We start from the raw sequence: 19,411 nt of genomic DNA, 5'->3' as shown, positions 1-19,411 counted from the left end.
TATATGCATCAGAAGGATTGATTCAACCATAAATCATTCTTGCAGCTGGTCCTATCGCCACTTTGTTGACTAGAGTTCTTTCCTTGAACCTTACTCATTTTCTCCATTAATATTCTAGTATCCTTACATCTGGGCTTAACATCAGTAATCTCAGCTTTCTGGGTTTCAGGCCCTGATGCCTGCTGCTGGACTGGGCCTTATCTGACTGCTAATTCTATTCATCTATCTAGATATCAATTTTGGACTTTGCTTTGTTTTCAGTTTATTTCATTTTTGTTTCACTTGCCCTTTCCCTTTTGATGGATCTCCAAGTCTTGAATATGTTTACCAGAGTCATACCCCCTCCCTATTTTTCCCTAAAGTAATAGCCTTGTTAATTCATCCTAACTTCAGTCTAACCCTATAGGTCTACTTTTACTTTTGATCCTGGCTTTCCTTGCTCTGCCTTGCCCTGCCATGGTCAAGTCTTGGTTATGCTATTGAGATGTACATGTTCTATCATATTGTTTAAAATCAAAATTCACATTATTTTTGAGTCACATCAGAAAACCTGTTTTTATTTAGATTATCACCTTTCAAAAACTTAAGTCAACTCTCAAAATAATGGAGTTAACAAAAATACCAATAAGATTTTTTAAAATGTGCTTTTGGGGGGCAGCTAGGTGGCACAGCGGGTAAAGCATTGGCCCTGGATTCAGGAGGACCTGAGTTCAAATCTGGCTTCAGACACTTGACACTTACTAGCTGTGTGACCCTAGTCAAGTCACTTGACCCTCATTGCCCAGCAAAAATAAATACATACATATATACATACATGAATAAATAAATGAGTAGGTGAATAAATAGATGAATGAGTAAATGAATGAATAAATTAATTAATAAAATGTGCTTTTGTTTAGTAATGTTTGTGACACAATGTGCAAGTTGTACCATGACAAATAAGATGGTTATATAGCACTTAGTCTATAACCTAGACATTGCTAAAAATTGCTGATGTTGTATGAATGTTTATCTATGACTCTAATTATGGTTAGAATTGGTTAATGTTCTAACCATTTGGTAAAATCTTTTTATTACTGTTTAATGCAAAAATAAAAAATAAAAAACAGAGTAAATATGTGAACTTTGCCTAATCATACTACTAAAGACATTATATACATGGTCAAACTATTCCTATGAAGAGTGTGTAACATACCAAAGAATATGGCATGGCATGTGGGTTATTAAATACTCATTTAAAAATATTGTGCTTGATACATGGGTAGCAAATGAATTAACCCAATTATTTATTTTCCTTGAAATACGAATTCAATTGTGATAATCTGATAATGAAATACTAAAACATGTAGTCAACTTTCCATCATCTATACCAGTGGAAAGGAGGAGTGGTATGAATAATTCCAAATCAATGAACACAAAAGCAATTACTAAGTACCATCGGAATTAATTTTCATTTTGACATTGAAATAGATGTTTTCAATATCCTGACAATTTACTTAAAAAAATAATGAATTTGGGGCAGCTAGGTGGTGTAATGGATAGAGCACTGGCCCTGGATTCAGGAGCACCTGAGTTCAAATCCAGCTTTAGACACTTAACACTTACCAGCTGTGTGACCCTGGGCAAGTCACTTATCCCCAATTGCCTCACCAAAAATAAAAATAATAATAATAAAGTTATACTGTGAAGACTTGGCTAAAGGAAATTAGAATTCTTTTCAGGTTCTCTATTTTGGTTCTCTTTTCATATCTTCTCTCTTCTCTATTTTGACCTTTTAGAATACCAGACTGAGCCAGCATCATAACTCTCCCTGTTCTCATAATTTACTTGGTTAGAGATAAGTAATTAAGTATTTTGAATTTTTAAAATATTTATTATCTTAATTGAGTCAGTGTTCGAATGAATGCTAGTAACAAAACTGACATGATTAACTGCTAATCTCCTTTCTTGCAAACTTACCAGATAATAGCAGAGTTGAGAGAACAAACAAGGAATCAAAAATTTAATAATAAACAACTGAGAATCATAATAACAAATAACGAATGAAATAATCTTATGACCTCTTAGAAAGGTTGTGGATTCTTCCTTGTCTTGGGAGCCAATCCTGATATTATCAAATTTTTACTTTTCCCTTTACTCAGATCGGGACTAAACACTATGTACATAAGGAATGGCTTACAAGATGAAAGGGGAAATTAAGTGTAATTTGACAGAAAACATAAACTTTTTGCAAATAAATCACAATAGGAAAATACAGTTTTAGCAATTTCCGTAACTTGACTGATAGTATATATGCAAATTTTGATAAAAAATACCACGTTAACAAAATAACAGAAGGTCCCTTATAAAAGTCAATTATAAAATGATCTGTCATATTTGGTTTAAAATTAAAATTATGTTATTTAAAATCAGCCAATCATTCTAACATGTTGCAGAGACAATAAATATTGGTGATAATGCAAATTAACAGAATTGTTACAAAAGAGCTATAAAGTACCTGGCATTGCTTCCTGTTAATGGGTGGTAAAATGTCTGATCTTGGAAAAGAACGCTTACTCGTGCAAGCGAGCCAGGAGGAAAGATCTTCATAATCTGTCTGCTGAATTTGAGGCCCTGTGGATGTCATTTGAAATGCCCTCACTTTCCGTAACTCAAATTCCACTGGATCTGGATCTCTATATGGTGAGTTGTATACACCTGGAATCTAAGATGGAGAACATTATTTTGATATTGTTAAATATATTTTATCAAAATATAACTATAAGACACATGTTAAAATGTAGAGCTATGTTGTATATCTATTTTAAACTATAGTGTTTATCTGTCACTTAGCCTTTATTGTGTAAATTGTTACAGCCTAGAATTAGTGATATGCTGATAAATGTTTAACAAATGACTTTCTGAAGGAAAAAAAGTATACAAGACACATACTTTTAAGCTTAATTCACATCATTGACATTTTCTCCCTTTCTTTTTAAAAGTCTAGACAATCAACAACAAAAAATAAATCAAGGCCTGATTTATAGCATTTGACAATTTCCAAAGTGTAAATGCTAACACAGAAAATTTAACAACAGGCTTTCACAAGCCAATAGGGCATGTCTCTAACATAACCCTGTCTGGAATTCTCTTTCTTTTAAAAATCTGTCCCTTGACAGATCTGTCCTGATAAAAACAGTAGAAAGAAACAAACAAACAAAACCCTAAAGGGAAAAGGACAGCAAGCAAGGAGATAGAATCAGAGAAAGGGGAAGAGAGCCAGTGGAAAAAGAGTCACCTTAAAAAAAAATAAAGTAAAATAATTGAAGGAACATAATGCTGTAGTTACAGCAAAAAGAGGAGAGAAAATATAATGGAAAAAAATTTAGAGACAGAGAAAAATAAAAGCCTAATTCATAACTTTATATGTTAATAGATTAAAGAATCCAATAAAAGAAAAGAAAAAAGTGACAGATTGGAGAAGAGGACAAAATGCTACAATCTTATGCTTACAAGAAACACATTTAAAAAACAAAGATATACACAATTTAACACTGAAGGGGTGGGGGAAAATGTAATAAGCATCAAGTAAATCCAAAACCCCAAGAGTTGCCTTCCTGTTCTCAGACATAGTGAAAACAAACATGCAAAAAATAAAAAGGGAAAAACAAGTAGACTGTATTAAGCCAAAAAGAACCATAGAAAACAAATCAAGATCAGTAATAAATATATATATGTTCAAAGCACCAAAGATCTTAAATAATAGGTACATATATTGGTTTTTCAGTAGTTTCTTAAATCACTAATTCTTCCCCATTTGTTTTATTTTTAAATTTTTCTGCTATATTGTGTAAAAAGGCATGGGGGAGCTTTTGTCTTATGGAAAGTCTATAAATAAAAACACAAACCTTTCAGGAAGTTCAATTGTGAGAAATGTATTTGAAAACATGCCTAGAACCCTCCACCATAATTAAAGTGTTATTAATACATGGAATTTACCCTTTTTTAAAGGAACTGTCAAACAATTAATTTTTGAGAATAACATTTTACTTCATGAGAAAAAAAAGTATATGCTCCAAATGCCTTAGAAACCTAATTTATAATGGAAACATCATTTAAACTTTAAGAAGTAAAACTAACACAATAGTGACAGTAGACCAATATTTCTCTCTCAGATAAACAAAGGCAAAAGTATGTAACTGAAAAAAATTTTGGAGAAACTAGAGTTAAAAGATTTATAGCATCTGCTAAATGTGACAGCAACAGAATACACACAGTACTTCATGGAACCTCTACCAAAAAAAAAAACCCAACAACAAACACCAAACATGTTCTAGGGCACAGAAATATTACAAACAAATGTAAAAAGGCAGGAAGAGAATATATCCCAGGGGGCAGCTAAGTGGCACAGTGGATAAAGCACTGGCCCTGGATTCAGGAGTACCTGAGTTCAAATCCAGCCTCTGACACTTGACCCTTACTAGCTGTGTAACCCTGGGCAAGTCACTTAACCCCCACTGCCCCGCCAAAAAAAAAAGAAGAAGAAGAAGAAGAAGAAGAAGAAGAGAATATATCCTTTACAGACCATAATACAATAAGAATAGAAATTGGCTTCAGAAACTACAAACAAAAGATACAGACCCAAATGGAGGCTTAATGAAATTTTAAATAATAAGTGGGTCAAATAACAAATCAAACTATGTAAAAGAAAATGATGATGAAATAACATTCCAAAATTTCTGGAATGCAGCTAAAATATTCTTCAATGGGAAAATCATGTCCTTACAATTATACATTAACCAAATAGACAAAAAGAAGATTAATGAACTTAAAAATGCATTTAAAAAATTAATGAATCAACCAATAAGCAAACCTAAAATAAGCACAAAAGATATTTTAAAAACTAGAGGGTAAATAGGTACATTAGAAAGGGAAAAAACATAGAAATGATAATTTTAAAAAAAAACTGGTTCTCTGAAGTGTCTAATCAAATTAATAAACCCTTACCAAGTCTTATTAAAAAGACAGAAAATCAGATCAACAAAATAGGATATGAGTAAGATGAAATCACAACAAAACTAGAAGAAAGAAAAAAGAATAAGCACAACACATCATGCAGTTTTATGATAAAAAACTTAAAACACAAAAGAAATAGAGGAATATCTTCAAAAAATATAAAATTCCCACACTATCAAAGTATCAGATAGAGAATTTAAGTAACTCAGTCTCAGAAAAGGAAATCAACCAAGCTGTAAAGGAAGTGTTAAAGATAAAAAGATCCTGGACTTGATGGATTCACAGAAGAATTTGTCAAACTTTAAAGAACAGTTAATGTCCATACTTCACAAATTATTCTACAACTTGAAAAACAAGACAAATGTAGTTCTAATATCTAGAGGGGAAAATAAGACACAGAAAGAAAACTATTAGCCACTATCATTAATGAATATTGACTCCAAAATTTTAAAGAAAATCCTATCAAATGAACTATAGAGATTTAATAAAGAAATTATTCATTATGATCAAGTGGGATTTATACTATGGATGCACAGATGGTTCAACAATAGGAAAACAATGATTATAATTAATCATATTGGGAAAACCCAAACACACAAAACCATATAATTAAGTCAATAGATAAAAAATTGAAAAAGTTTGTCCTTTTATGCTAAAATACCTTCAAAGTAGACATAAAAGGAAATATTGTAAGTAAATTAGAAGAACATAGAATATACTACCTGTCAGACTTATGGATATGAGAAGAATTTATGAATAAAAAAGAGATAGAGAGCATTGTGAAATGTAAAATGATTACATTAAATTAAAAAGAGGTTGTAGAAATAAAATTAAAATAGCCAAGATTAGAAGGAAAGCAGATAATTGGGAGAAAATTTTATAGATGGTTTCTTGTATAAAGGTTTCATATCTCAAATACATAAAGAACTTTGTCAAATTTATAAAAATATGAGTCATTCCCCAAATGATAAATGGTGAAAAGATATAAGCATGGAGTTCTTGGATGAAGAAATAATTCATATACATATAACAGAAATTTGATACAAAGATTTTTCCCATTCTCCTATTTCTCTTCTTATCCTAGATGCATTAATATTATCTCTGCAGAAATTTTTCAGTTTTGTGCATCTTCACATCCATATATGCACAGAGAGATCTAAATCTACATCTATACATCTATGCAGAATCTTTTTAGTTTCAAGTAATCAAAGTTATCATTTTATCTTTTGTAATCACTTCTATCTCTTATTTGGTTAAGAATATATCTATTCCACAGGAGACACAATAGTAAATGACAATAGTAATCTACTGTTTGATAAAACCAAAGACTCCAGCTTCTCGGATAGGAACTCAGTATTTGAAAAAAAAAAACAACTGTTGGGAAAACTGGAAGATAATATGGCAGAAACTTAGGCATAGACCAAGATCTTACACTCTATACCAAAATAAAGTCAAAATGGGTACATGGTTTAGACACAAAGGGTGATACAATAGGTAAATTAGAAGAAGGAATAGTTTAACCCTCAGATCTATGGAGAGTAAAGCAATTTGTGTCCAAACAATAGATAGAGAATATTATCAAATGCAAAAGGGATGATTTTGATTACATTAAATTAAAAAGGTTTTGTACAAACAAAAGCAGTGAAGCCAAAATTAGAAGGGAAGCAGAAAACTGGGAAACAATTTTTACAGCAAGTGTTTCTGATAAAGGCCTCATTTCTAAAATATATAGGGAACTAAATCAAATTTATAAAAATGCAAGTCATTCCCCAATTGAGAAATGGTCAAAGGAAATGAGCAAGCAGCTTTCAGATGAAGAAATCAAAGCTATCTGTTGCCATATGAAAAAAATTGCTCTAAATCACTATTGATTAAAGAAATGCAAATTAAAACAACTCTGAGGTGCCACCTCATACCTATCAGATTGGCTTATATGACAAAAAGGGGAAAAAATAAATGCTGGAGAAGCTGTGGGAAAATTGGAATACTAATGCATTGTTGGTGGAGTTGTGAACTGATACCATTCTGGAAAGCAAATTGGAACCATGCCCAAAAGCCTATGGAGCTGTGCATACCCTTTGACCCAGTAAAGCCACAGATAGTTCTGTATCCCAAAGAGATCAAAGAAAAGGAAAAAGGACCCACATGTACAAAAATATTTATAGCAACTTTCTTTGTGGTTGCAAAGAATTGGAAATAGAGGGAATGCCCATTAATTGGGGAATGGCTGAACAAATTGTGGTATATGAATGTAACAAAATACTATTGTGCTGAAAGAAATGATGAGCAGGAGGATTTCAGAGAAACCTGGAAGGACTTACATGAACTGATGCTGAGTGAGATGAGCAGAACCAGGAGAACATTGTACATAGTAACAGCAATATTGTGTGATGATCAACTGTGATAGACTTGGCTCCTCTCAGCAGTGCAATGATCCAAGACAATTCCAAAGGACTCATGATGGAAAATGTTCTCCACAGCCAGAAAAAAGAATTGTGGATTCTGAATGAAGATTGAACAATACTGTTTCTACTTTTTGGTTGGTTTTTTTTTTTTGTTCCTTTTTGAGGTTTTTCCCTTTTGTTCTGATTCTTCTTTCACAAACATGTCTAATGCAGAAATATGTTTAATGTGATTGTACATATATAATCTATATCATATTGCTTTCTGTCTTGGGGAGGGAAGGGAGGGAGGGAGAAAAATTTGAAATTAAAAATCATATGAAAAAAACAAAAAAAGGAAAAAGACTGACATGAACTGATGTAAAGTGAAATGAGCAGAACTTAAAAAAGACTTAGATGGACTGATGCAAAGAGAAATGAGAATTAGGATTCCATTGTATACAAAATAGCCATATCATATGATAATTAACTGTGAATGACTTTCTCAAAAATACAATGACACAAGACAATTCTGAAGGACTTGTGATGAAAAATGCTATCTACCCATCTTTAGAGGAAGAAATGACGGAGTTTGAATGCAGATGTAACATACTTTTTACCTTTCTTATTTTTCTTGGGGGCTTTCACAGTATGACTAATATGGAAATATATTTTATATGACTGCAAAAAAGAATACAATGTAATCTATTTCTATTCTAATTTTAATAGTATGACCTTTAATATTATGGCCATGAATCCATTTAGAATGTATTATGGAGTGTGGTGTAAGGTATTGGTCTAAGGCTATTTTCTGTCAGAATGCTTTCCAGTTTTCCAAGTAACCTGTAACACATAGAAAGTTTTTTCCTAGGTAACTTATGCTTTGTACTTTATAAAAGACTCAGTTGTTGAAGTCTATTACTTCTGAATCTCCCCTCTCTAGTCTGTTCCATTGATCTATTTCTATTCTTTAACCGATAACAAATGGTATCGGTATGCCGCTTTATAATATAGATTGAATTTTGAAGGAGCTATTCCCTCTTCCTTCATCCTTAATTCTTTTTGTCATTTCCTTTGATATTCTAAATCTTTTGATTTTTTTCAAATGAATTGTGATTTTTTTGTGGGGCAATGAGGGTTATGTGACTTGCCCAGGGTCCCACAGCTGTCAAGTGTCTGAGGCTGGATTTGAGTTCAAGTCATCCTGAATCCAGAGCCTTTATCCACTGTGCCACCTAGTTGCCCCTGTGCTATTGTTTTTTCAAGCTCTGCAACATATCCCATTAGTAATTTGATTGGTACAGCATTAAAATTGTAAATTAATTTTGTAGTATTATCATTTTTATGTCATTTATGTCTGTGTATATGTGTGTGAATAACAGCTATTTCCTTATAGATAAATGGTCAAAGTTTATGAACAATTGGTTCTCAAAAGAATTGCAAAGTACTCACAAGCACATGAAAAATGCTCTAAATTATGAATAATAAGAGAAATGCAAATCAAAACAACCATGAGATTTCACATTAACACGGTGAAAATTGGCCAAATTGTGAAAAAATGGTAACAGTCAATGTTAGAGGGACTGGGAGAAAACAGGCAAATTGGTGTGTTTTTGGTGAAACTGTGAAATGGTTTGTCCATTTTGGAAAGCAATTGAGAATCATACAAATAAAGTGACTGAAATGGCCATGTCCTTTGAACCACAGACTCAGTTACTAGGCTTACACTCCAAGGAAATAATTGATAAGAAAAATGTCCTCATATATTCCAAAATATTTATAACAGCATTTCTTGTGATAACTAAGAAGTGGAAACAAAATAGCCATCAATTGGGGAATGGATAAACAAACTCTGGTACATGAATGTAAAGGAATAATATTGTGCTATTAGTTATAATGTGTATGAATCATTGATCAATGGAACAAATCAGGCACATAATACACAAAAGTAAGTGACTACAGTAACTTAGTGTTTCATAAAACAAAAGACCCAAGCTATTGGGTCAAGAATTCACTATTTGACAAAAAAAAAAACAAAACTGCTGGGAAAACTGGGAATCGATGTTGGAAGAAATTAGGCATAGGTCAACACCTCACACTGTATTACCAAAACAAGTTGAAAGTGGATACATAAAGGGTGGTGTAATAAGCAAACTAGAAAACCATGGGAAAAAATACCTGTCAGATCTATGACTAAGGGAAAAGTTCATGATGAGTTAAGAGATAGAAAGGATCATGAGAAGCAAATTGGATAATTTTTATTACCTTAAATTTAAAATTTACACAAACATAGTCTATTCAGCCAAAAGAAGAAAAACAGGAAACATTGTGGGGGGGGGGGGAGTGAACACGACTGCACAGCAGGTTTCTTTGATAAAGGTTTCATTTCTCAAATATAGAGGGATCTGATGTAAATAATTATAATAATAGCCATTCCCCAATTGATAAATGATCAAAGGATATGAACAAGCAGTTTTCAGAAGAGGGTATCAAAGCTCGCAAAAGTAACAAAAATACTTTATCTCACTAATAATTATCAAAATGCAAATTAAAACAACTCTGATGTACCACCTCACACCCATCAGATTGGCAAAGATGACAGGAAGGTGATAAATGCTGAAGAGAATGTGGGAAAATTGGAATACTGGTGTACTGTTAGTAGAGTTGTGAACTGATACAACCATTTTAGAAAATGATTTGGAAGAATACCCAAAGAGCTATAAAATTCTGCATATCCTTGTACCCAGCAATTCTAGTACTAAGTCTGTACCTCAAAGAGTTAAAAGGAAAAGGACACATATATACAAAAATATTTATAGTGGCTGTTTTTGTGGTGGCAAAGACTTGGAAACTAAAGGAATACCCTTCAATTAGAGAATGGCTAAGCAAGTTGTGGTATATGATTGTGATGGAATACTAGTGTGCTATAAGAAATTATGAACAGGATACTCTCAGAAAAACCTATAAAGACTTACATGAACTGATGGAAAGCAAAGTGAGCAAAACTTGGACAACAGTGTACACAGTAATAAATGACAATCAATTGTGAATAACTTAGCTACTCTGATCAGGACAATGATCTAAAACAATTCCAAAGTACTCATGATAAAAAAAATCTATTCTCTTCCAAATAGAAAACTGATACACTCTTCTGAGTGCAGAAAGAAGAATATTTTTTGCACTTTCTTTTTCTTGCTTTTTTTCTGCACAACATGGCTAATGTGGAAATGCTTTGCATGACTTCATATGTATATTGGGGATTGTATTTCTTTTCTTCTCAATAGCTGAAAGAGATGCTGCAAGGAGAAAATTTGGAACTGAAAATAATATTTTTAAATGATGCAGATGATGAATACAGAGAAGCAGAGAAAGATCTATATGAACTGATGTAGAGTGAAGTAAATAGAGCCAAGAAAGCAATATACACAATATTGCAAATGGGAAGAACAATTATATACCAAAAAATCCAAAGAAAAATATAACAAAATTATAAAGATCAAATGGGACTTGAATGAAGAGATATGGCAAAGACACCCCCAACCTATCAATTCATGGAGGGAGGAGATCTATAATTGTTATATGTTGCACATGTTTTGGACTTTGTTAGTGTATTGATCAGTTATTTTTTTTTCCTCTCGAAAAAGATTCTAGTTTTCATATGGGATGGCTCTCAGAGAGTTTCAGGGAGAAAGAAACAAAGGACACTATGGTAATATAAGAAACAGAGAATATTATTCAAATATTTTTTAAAAAAATAAATAAGCAAATCTTTCACAACTTGGCCCCTTTCTACATCTCCAAGCCTCTTACACATTACCCTCTTGCACTACTATCTACTGACACTGGAATTTTTGCTGTCCTTGGCACATATCACTAAATTTCCAGTCTCCATGCCTTTGAAATGTCTCTCCCTCATGCCTGAAGTGCTCTCTTTCTCACCTCTGCTTATTGTTGTTCCTGGCTTCCTTCAAGACCCAGCTGAGATCATCTCCTGCTGTGGCCTTTTCCTAATCACGATGATCGCCACTATCACCCCACCAAATCTAAGTGTTTTGTTATTTTTTCTGAGCTGTTCTTCTGTTTACACAGTAGATAGGTGATAGACAGATATGTGTGTATATACATATATATATATATATATATATATATATATATATATATATATAATTTATTTATGTGTTTCCCCCCTTTTCATCTCCATTTGAATATGCCCTCTTTGAGGGTAACAAGTATTATTTTGTTTGTTTTTTATCCCCAATGTTTAGTAGAGTAACTGGAACACTAAATGTGCTTAATAAATGCTTGCTGACTATATATAAAATACAACATATTTAATGGTAATTTTACTGATGTATACTTGTCACAAAATGACATTAGTATAAGTGCTGATATTCAATTTCTGGAGATATATCTTATCTTTTAAGATAGCTGGACTATAAACTTCTACAGACAGATAATAGTCACATGCACAATAGAAAGAACACTAGAATTAACAATCTAAAGATCCCAGCTCTACCCTTTACTACCTAAGTGACCTCAAAAAAGTCACTTTGCCTTTCCTGGCACAGTTTCCACATATTTAAAATGTGGGGGTGGGGGGGTGGAGAACCTGGACTAAATTACTACTAAGGTCTATTCCAACTCTAACTTTCTGTTATATTGTAAAGTATATACTTAACAATGAGAATCTTAGAAACTGTTCATTGACAGCCTGACTTGCCTTTTATTCTCCATATTACAATTTAGACTAACACTAAAAGTTATGTTAATCCTATTTCAAAAAAATACTTGTGGAATTTCAGTCTGATGTCACCAGTGTATTGACAAATACTTAGTTGTTTTTGCCAAGTTAAGCTCATGGGACCAAAAGTGCTAAAGATTCCCTAATTAGAATGTACACATTTTTTTTTAAGTCCTATTAAAACCCTTAAATTGGAGGCTTCAAAATTGTCATGGGATCAACCTTTCATGGATATTTAGCGAAACAAAAACCTTCAGAAATCTCTATTTGTTCAAGAGTTTAAACTGAATTCTAAATTAGATTTCTACTTCCAAAAAGGAACATAAATCTTTTCTGTAAAATATTTAAGATTTGTTCCAAAATATTGATTGTTCTCCAAGCACTTCATTAAATACCTTTTTAAAATTAAATATCTTTCTTAACAGAGTTTCAACTGGCTTGCAAATACTTTGTGACCTCCTAGGGTTATATTACTATAAGGAAAATCCAATCCCTTCCAACCTCTACTTGTTTTGCTGCATATCAAGGGATTGTGTTCTAAATAAGTAATGACATTTACATCTTTAAAATTTCATCACATTAAAAAGTTGGATTTTCTTTGAGTTTTTAATTTTGTAAAAGCACACTGTCTAGAAGAATATTAAAGAATGAGCTACATCAGTTTATGTTTTGAAACTTGCACACAAGATTTAGCTCTTTGTATTTTTAATTTTTTAAAAAATTTCATTAAGAATAATCTAACACTGCTAGGTTTATATGCCAAAGACATCCAAAAAGGTAGGGAAAGGACATATTTGTACAAAAATGTTTATAGCAGCTTTTTGTGTTGGCTAAGAACTAGAAATCAAAGGGATGTCCATCAATTGGGGAGTGGCTAAACAAGTTGTGGTATAAAATTGTAATGCAATATTATTGTGCTATAAGAAATGACAGGCAGGATGATTTCAGAAAAACCTGGAAAGACTTACATGAACTAAAGTATAGTGACGTGAACAGAACCAGGAGAATGTTGTTCACTGCAACAGCAATATTGTTTGATGAAGAACTGTGAATGACTTAGCTATTCTTAGCAACACAATGATCCAAGACAAGACTAAAGGACTAATGATGAAGAATTATCCACTTCCAGAGAAAAATGATATTGATTGAATATGGACTGAAGCATGCCTTTTTTTTTTTTTTTAGTGAGGCAATTGGGGTTAAGTGACTTGCCCAGGGTCACACAGCTAGTAAGTGTTAAGTGTCTGAGGCCGGATTTGAACTCAGGTACTCCTGACTCCAGGGCCGGTGCTCTATCCACTGCACCACCTAGCTGCCCCCAGCATGCCATTTTTTGCTTTCTTTCATTTTTTCTTTATTCAAGTCTTCTTATACAAAATGACTAATATGGAAATGTTTTACATAATTGCACATGTATAACCTATATCTGATTGCTTATAGCCTGGGGTTGGGGGGGAGAGGGGAAAGAAGTAAGGGATAGGATTTGGAATTCAAAACTTTAAATAAAAATGTTTATAAAACTAAAATAGAAAAAAGAATAATCTAACTCAAAACTAATAGCAAAACTAATCATAGTTAAAGAGATAAAGGACATATCCATCCTGATTAATGATAGGCTCGCCAGATATAGCTTGTAAAATGGGGATAAATACTTCTACTATTGCCTCACAGGGTTGTTGTCTGTAAAGTACATTTTAAACCTTAAAGTGATACATAAATGTAATCAATCAATAGAATGCTGTTAGAGGTTTTTCCATATTAGCTAAAAACAATAATATTGGTCTACCTACAATTTACCTGATTATGATATCTTTAAAAAAGAAATCTACTTTTGTGAACATGTTTTGATACTGAGAAGTAATTAGTAATTTATTAGTCACAATTAGTAATTTGCTCATCAGTAATTCTAATAACCAATCTTAGTCTTGGAGAAATTCAATAGAGAAATGGAGAACTATGGATGTAGAATATTGCTCATGCTGTCACAGTAGATGTGCTACTTGATTTTACTTTAATTTATTTTCTTTGTTACAAAGGAAAGTTTAAGGCTGAGGAGAGTGGGAACCCAGAAAAAAACATAATGTAAAAACAAAATTAATCAAAAAATTGTTTTTAAAGTATTAGACAAATAAAAAGATATTATGACCTACAATATTACAATTAGATGCTTTTATCTATTTTCATATTTACATGTACACACAATTACTATGCAGTGAATGCAAAGAGACCTGTAAATAAAATGGCTTCTTCTCACTGTATTTTAGTCTATATGGAGAATTTATGTGGCCTCTAGTTCTAATCTCTATTACAGTGTGTGTGTGTGTGTGTGTGTGTGTGTGAAATGAAAAACAAGAACATGATTCTTTTTTTAGTATTTTTAAGAGTATCAAAAATTTCCAGGGCTTTTGTAAAAATTAATTCCATCAATTACTAACAGATCAAAGAAAACATTCCAGGCATTAAACCCTTTAGGCATAGTTCCTATTGCTTTCTTTTTGTAATAATTGACCCTGCATTCATTTTACTATAAAGTTTACTGATCTTTCAATAGCAGAACATAATTTCAAGGTAATAATGCCTCAGTTGCCACATTTCACAATATGTTCCGCATTTTATAAATAGTGGCCTCTTGTTCTTTTAAAATATTACTAGGGTTCACACACAAGTCATAGTTAACCCTTTGGGACTATGACAGATTTTCCAGTTTTCACATTTTTCACAACTTAGAAGGGCTACTGTGATGCTGGCTTTCTGGGGACTTCATTTTTAGCAATAATTTTCTAGAGTGACCAACACTATGGGGAAATCTGTGCTAACTGTTAAAAAAAAAAACCCTACAACTGAGTTATTTGCAGTACTGTCATGCTAACTTCCAACTCAATAAGACCAAAGAAATCTCAGGAGAGGGCCCTGCTAATAGCTTCTTACTGACCTTCTTGCATCAGGTCCTACTACTGACTGGTGGCTCAGTGGTGAATATGAGGAGTGAAAGTACTGATTTTTTAAGGGCTATGATTCTGATGCATCTAAAGGGGGGGAAAAGGAAATTAATTATATTGTATACATATATGTGTATATGTGTGTATATGTGCATATATGTATTTTTTTCTTGACTGTCCACCATCAAAATCTCTATCAAGGGAACTCATGTATGTCCTAGAATATTAGAATATGCTAAGTTGTGCAATTGCCAACTATATCATTTGTTGCCCAATAATCCCTAGCATTATATTAATATTTTATATCCTTCTATATTTTTAATAAACTGTGCTTTGCCAGTACATAAAAGAACAATAAAACACATGACAGATATGGAACGAAATTAATAACTTGATAACACTCAAGATGTTTTATGTTGCTCTTCTTGTTACTTTATGCCCTTTTCCCAACTTGTGTTGCCCAAGGAGATAGCCATAGTGTCACTTTTCTTTCCTCTCCATTATGGAGGTTACATTTTTTAAAATTCTATAGCATTTATGGAGTTTCATTTTCTTTTTTTTGTTTGTTTGTTTTGGTTTTGGTTTTGGTGAGGCAATTGGGGTTAAGTGACTTGCACAGGGTCACACAGCTAGTAAGTGTCAAGTGTCTGAGGCCAGATTTGAGCTTGGCTCCTCCTTACTCCAGAGTGCTCTATCCACTGAGCCACATTAGCTGCCCACATTTATGCAGTTTCAAACTGGCCTATGATTTCCAAACATGGCCAATGGTATCTTGTCATTTCATAATATCTTCTTTGTTCCAAGAATGCAAAACTTATAATACACTATGTGGGAATTGTATTTGGGGGGTACAAAGACTACTGTATGAGATGGGAAACTGAATGATTACTAGCAGGCTTGAAATAAAAGTTTGATTTCTTTCATCACTTTAGTTTGCCAGCAATTGGGTGATTTTCTTCCAGCTTAAAAGTAATTAACTCTGTTTAAACTAAAAGTTTCTAAAAAGAAATTTCCTTTTAAAATATTTGAATTCTATTTAAGGGAAACTCATTTGAAAATAAAGAAAAACTAAGAAAACTTAGAATAGAAATAAAAGATCTTTAATAACCAGAAAAGTAAAAGGCGTGACCGAGAGCTGTGAATGAAATATTTTCTAAAGAAGGGACTGCTGAATCAACACTGACCAGTGCACTTCATCATAATTATCAGGACATAGTAGTGCCAAGGGATTTATAAAAATCCCACTCAGCAAATAATTGCCCTGCTGTTAGGAGATAGTCAGAGTGTTAACACACTGTCACAGTCCAGCGTTTAGTAAGATATTCAACATTCAATTACTCTTGCTGAAAACTAAAAGGAAACACAATCATTTCTCAGCTGTAGCACTTTTGCTTCCACATGAATTCTGGAGAATAGTCTTATTAAACCTCATGTATTGTTTCTCTAGCAGGAAAAAGAACATCTTGGTAATATTAAGGATTTGCAAAGAAAACATTTGCAATAGATTTTTATCTGTAGAAAACAAGTGTTTTCCAATTATGCATATCTCAAATGTTTTTGCATTCTTTTAATTTTTCCATGAAAGAAAGCAAAGTAATGAAATAAATATGTAGGGGAAAATACTGTACAAATTTAATCAATCAACAGGTGTTTGTCAAGCATTTGGTATGTGCTAGGCATGGTGGATACAAATACAGAGAATGATATTTTTAGGGAGCTTTAAGATACCTCTAGATGTATATGCCAGAGGCTCTGACAAGTGTTTCTGAAGGACTTCTTGTGGAGCATCTCAAGGCTCCCCAACATAGGAGATAACCAATCTTGAGATACATATAAATTTATTTCTCAGCCATGGAGATGACTTTGGGTGGTGGATTGTAATACCACAGCAAGCTTAATGCTATTACAATTTTTAGGCATTTTTTTGTCTCAGGCTCTTGTTGCCAATTACAGTGAAAAATGGGTAGTGGAGCTAGTGGGTATCTGTGGGCATGTAGAATGACACTTTCTTCCATTCTATAGAATGACACTTTCTTCCATTCTATAGAATGACACTTTCTTCCATTCTACAGGCCCACAGATGCCTACCTGCTCCACTGTACATTTTTCGCTGTAACTGACAACGTGACCTCCCACAGAAAAAGATGCAAGTTTATAATTTCTTTTTTTCTGTTTAAAATTATATTTTCCTAATTACATGTGAAAACAAATTTTGACATCAATTTTTTAAAACTTTGTGTTCCAACTACTCTTCCTCCTTCCCTTCCCCATACCCCCCCATCCCCAAGAACTGAAGCAATTCAATATAAGTTATACATGAGTAGTCATGGAAAACATCTCCACATTAGCTAGGTTGTGAGAGAAAACAGATAAAAACAAAACTTCATATTAAGGAACTGTCAAAAATGTGTTTCGATCTGTTTTCAGATGCTATCAGTTCTTTCTCTGTAGATGGATTGCAATTTTCATAAGTCTTTCAGAGTTATATTGGATCATTGCATTGCTGAAAATAACCACGTGCTTCCCAGCAGATCATCTTACACTATTGCTGTTTTTTTTGTATACAGTACATTTCACTCTGCTTCAGTTCATGTTTTTCTGATACCATCCTGTTCATCATAACTTTTATATAGTACCTTAAACTTAGCAAAGAATTTTCTTCACAATAGCCTAGCAAAGTAAGTACCATACATTTTGCCATTATAACTGTTTCCCTCCATCCTATTCCCTTCCCATGATATTTACTCTATTTTCTATCTTCTTTTACCCTATTCCTCTTCAAAAGTGTTTTACTTCTGACTGCCCCTTCCCTCACTCTGCCCTCTCTTCTTTCATCCTTCCCTCCTTATCCTCTTCCCCTCCTACTTTCCTGTAGGGTTAAATAGATTACTCCTCCCAATTGGGTATGTATGTTGTTCCCTCCTTGAGCCCAGTCTGATGAGATTAAGGTCTTTGAGCTAATTCTGTGTTCTAAATTTTTCTTCCTCCCTCCTCAGCCCTCCCTATGAAATCAAGCAATTCAATATAAGTCATACATGTGCAGTTATGCAGAACATCTTCACCTTCCTTGAAAGTGTTTTGCTTTTTACTGCTCTCTCCCCCAATGTGCCCTTCCCTCCTTCGCCATTCCCTGCCTTATCTCCTTCCCCACCCACTTTTCCACAGGGCAAAAATATATAAAAATATACCCACTTGAGTGTGTATGTTATTTTCTCTTTGAGCCAATTCTGATGATAGTAAGGGTCACTCACTGCCCTATTCCTTCCCCCTCATCCCCTCCCCTCCATAAGCTTTTTTCTTGTTTCATTCATGTGAGGTACCTCTCCCCAGTACACCTCTCTCCTTCCCCCTCCCCCAGTCTATTCCTCCTACCCCTCAACCCCATTTTAAAGATGTCTTCATGGGTTAACTAGGTGGTACAGTGGACAAATGACCAGCCCTGGACCCAGGAGGCCCTGAGCCCAAATCCAGCCCCAGACATAAGACACCCCACCCTGTTTGTCCCTGAAAGAAAAAAGATAAAAAATGAATGCTTTACAGATATCATCCCTTCATATTCAGTTCAGACTTTTATCTTTTGTCTAAGCATATTCCTTTCAGCTACCCTAATACTGAGAAAGTTCTAATGAGTTAGAAGTATTATCTTCCAATGTAGGAATGTAAACAGTTTAATCTTTTAATATCACTCATGATTCCTTTTTCCTGTTTACCTTTTTATGCTTCTCTAGGGTCTTGTATTCAAAAGTCAAATTTTCTATTCAGTTCAGGTCTTTTCATCACAAATGCCTGAAAGTCCTCTTTTTCATTGAAGTTCTATCTTTTCCTCTGAAAGATTATATGCAGGTTTTCTGGGTATGTGATTCTTGGCTGTAGTCACAGTTCCTTTACCCTCTGGAATATAATATAACATGCCCTCCAGTCCTTTAATATAGATGCTGCTAGATCTTGTGTTATCCTTATTGAAGCTCCACAGTATTTGAATTCCTCTTTTCTAGCTGCTTGCAATATTTTTTCCTTGACCTGGGAGCTCTGGAATTTGGCTATAATATTCCTGGAGGTTTTCCTTTTGGGATCTCTTTCAGGACAAGAGAACTTTCAGGAATTCATTTGTTCAATCCTAATTCTTAAGCAATAATTTTCTTCAAAGAGCTTTTGTATATCCTTTTCCATTTGACTTTTCAAGCTGTTGACATTTTTCTCATGACTCTCCTGCATTGCTCTCATTTCTCTTTCCATTCTTTCCTCTACCTCTCTAAATCTTCCTTCTATCTCTCCTACTTTCTCTTCAAAGTCCCTTTTGAGTGCTTCCATAGCCTGAGACCAATTCATATTTTTCTTGGAAGCTTTAGATGTAG

The 19,411-nt window shown here is 33.4% G+C and overlaps 1 protein-coding gene across 1 annotated transcript in view; it reads right to left on the bottom strand.

The window, feature by feature from the left end:
• SPATA17 (spermatogenesis associated 17) overlaps positions 1–19,411 on the bottom strand; it is a 251,839-nt gene that overhangs the window by 70,299 nt on the left and 162,129 nt on the right. Inside the window, exon 7 of the mRNA XM_044004567.1 lies at positions 2,498–2,704. Coding sequence (XP_043860502.1) covers positions 2,498–2,704 — 207 coding nt within the window. The remainder of the gene's footprint in view (positions 1–2,497; positions 2,705–19,411) is intronic.

This window comes from Dromiciops gliroides, chromosome 4 (genome assembly GCF_019393635.1).
Source record: "Dromiciops gliroides isolate mDroGli1 chromosome 4, mDroGli1.pri, whole genome shotgun sequence".
In the NCBI taxonomy this organism is placed as follows: domain Eukaryota; kingdom Metazoa; phylum Chordata; class Mammalia; order Microbiotheria; family Microbiotheriidae; genus Dromiciops; species Dromiciops gliroides.
The sequence above is the reverse complement of the archived record's forward strand: the minus strand, read 5'-3'. Positions and strand labels throughout refer to the sequence as shown.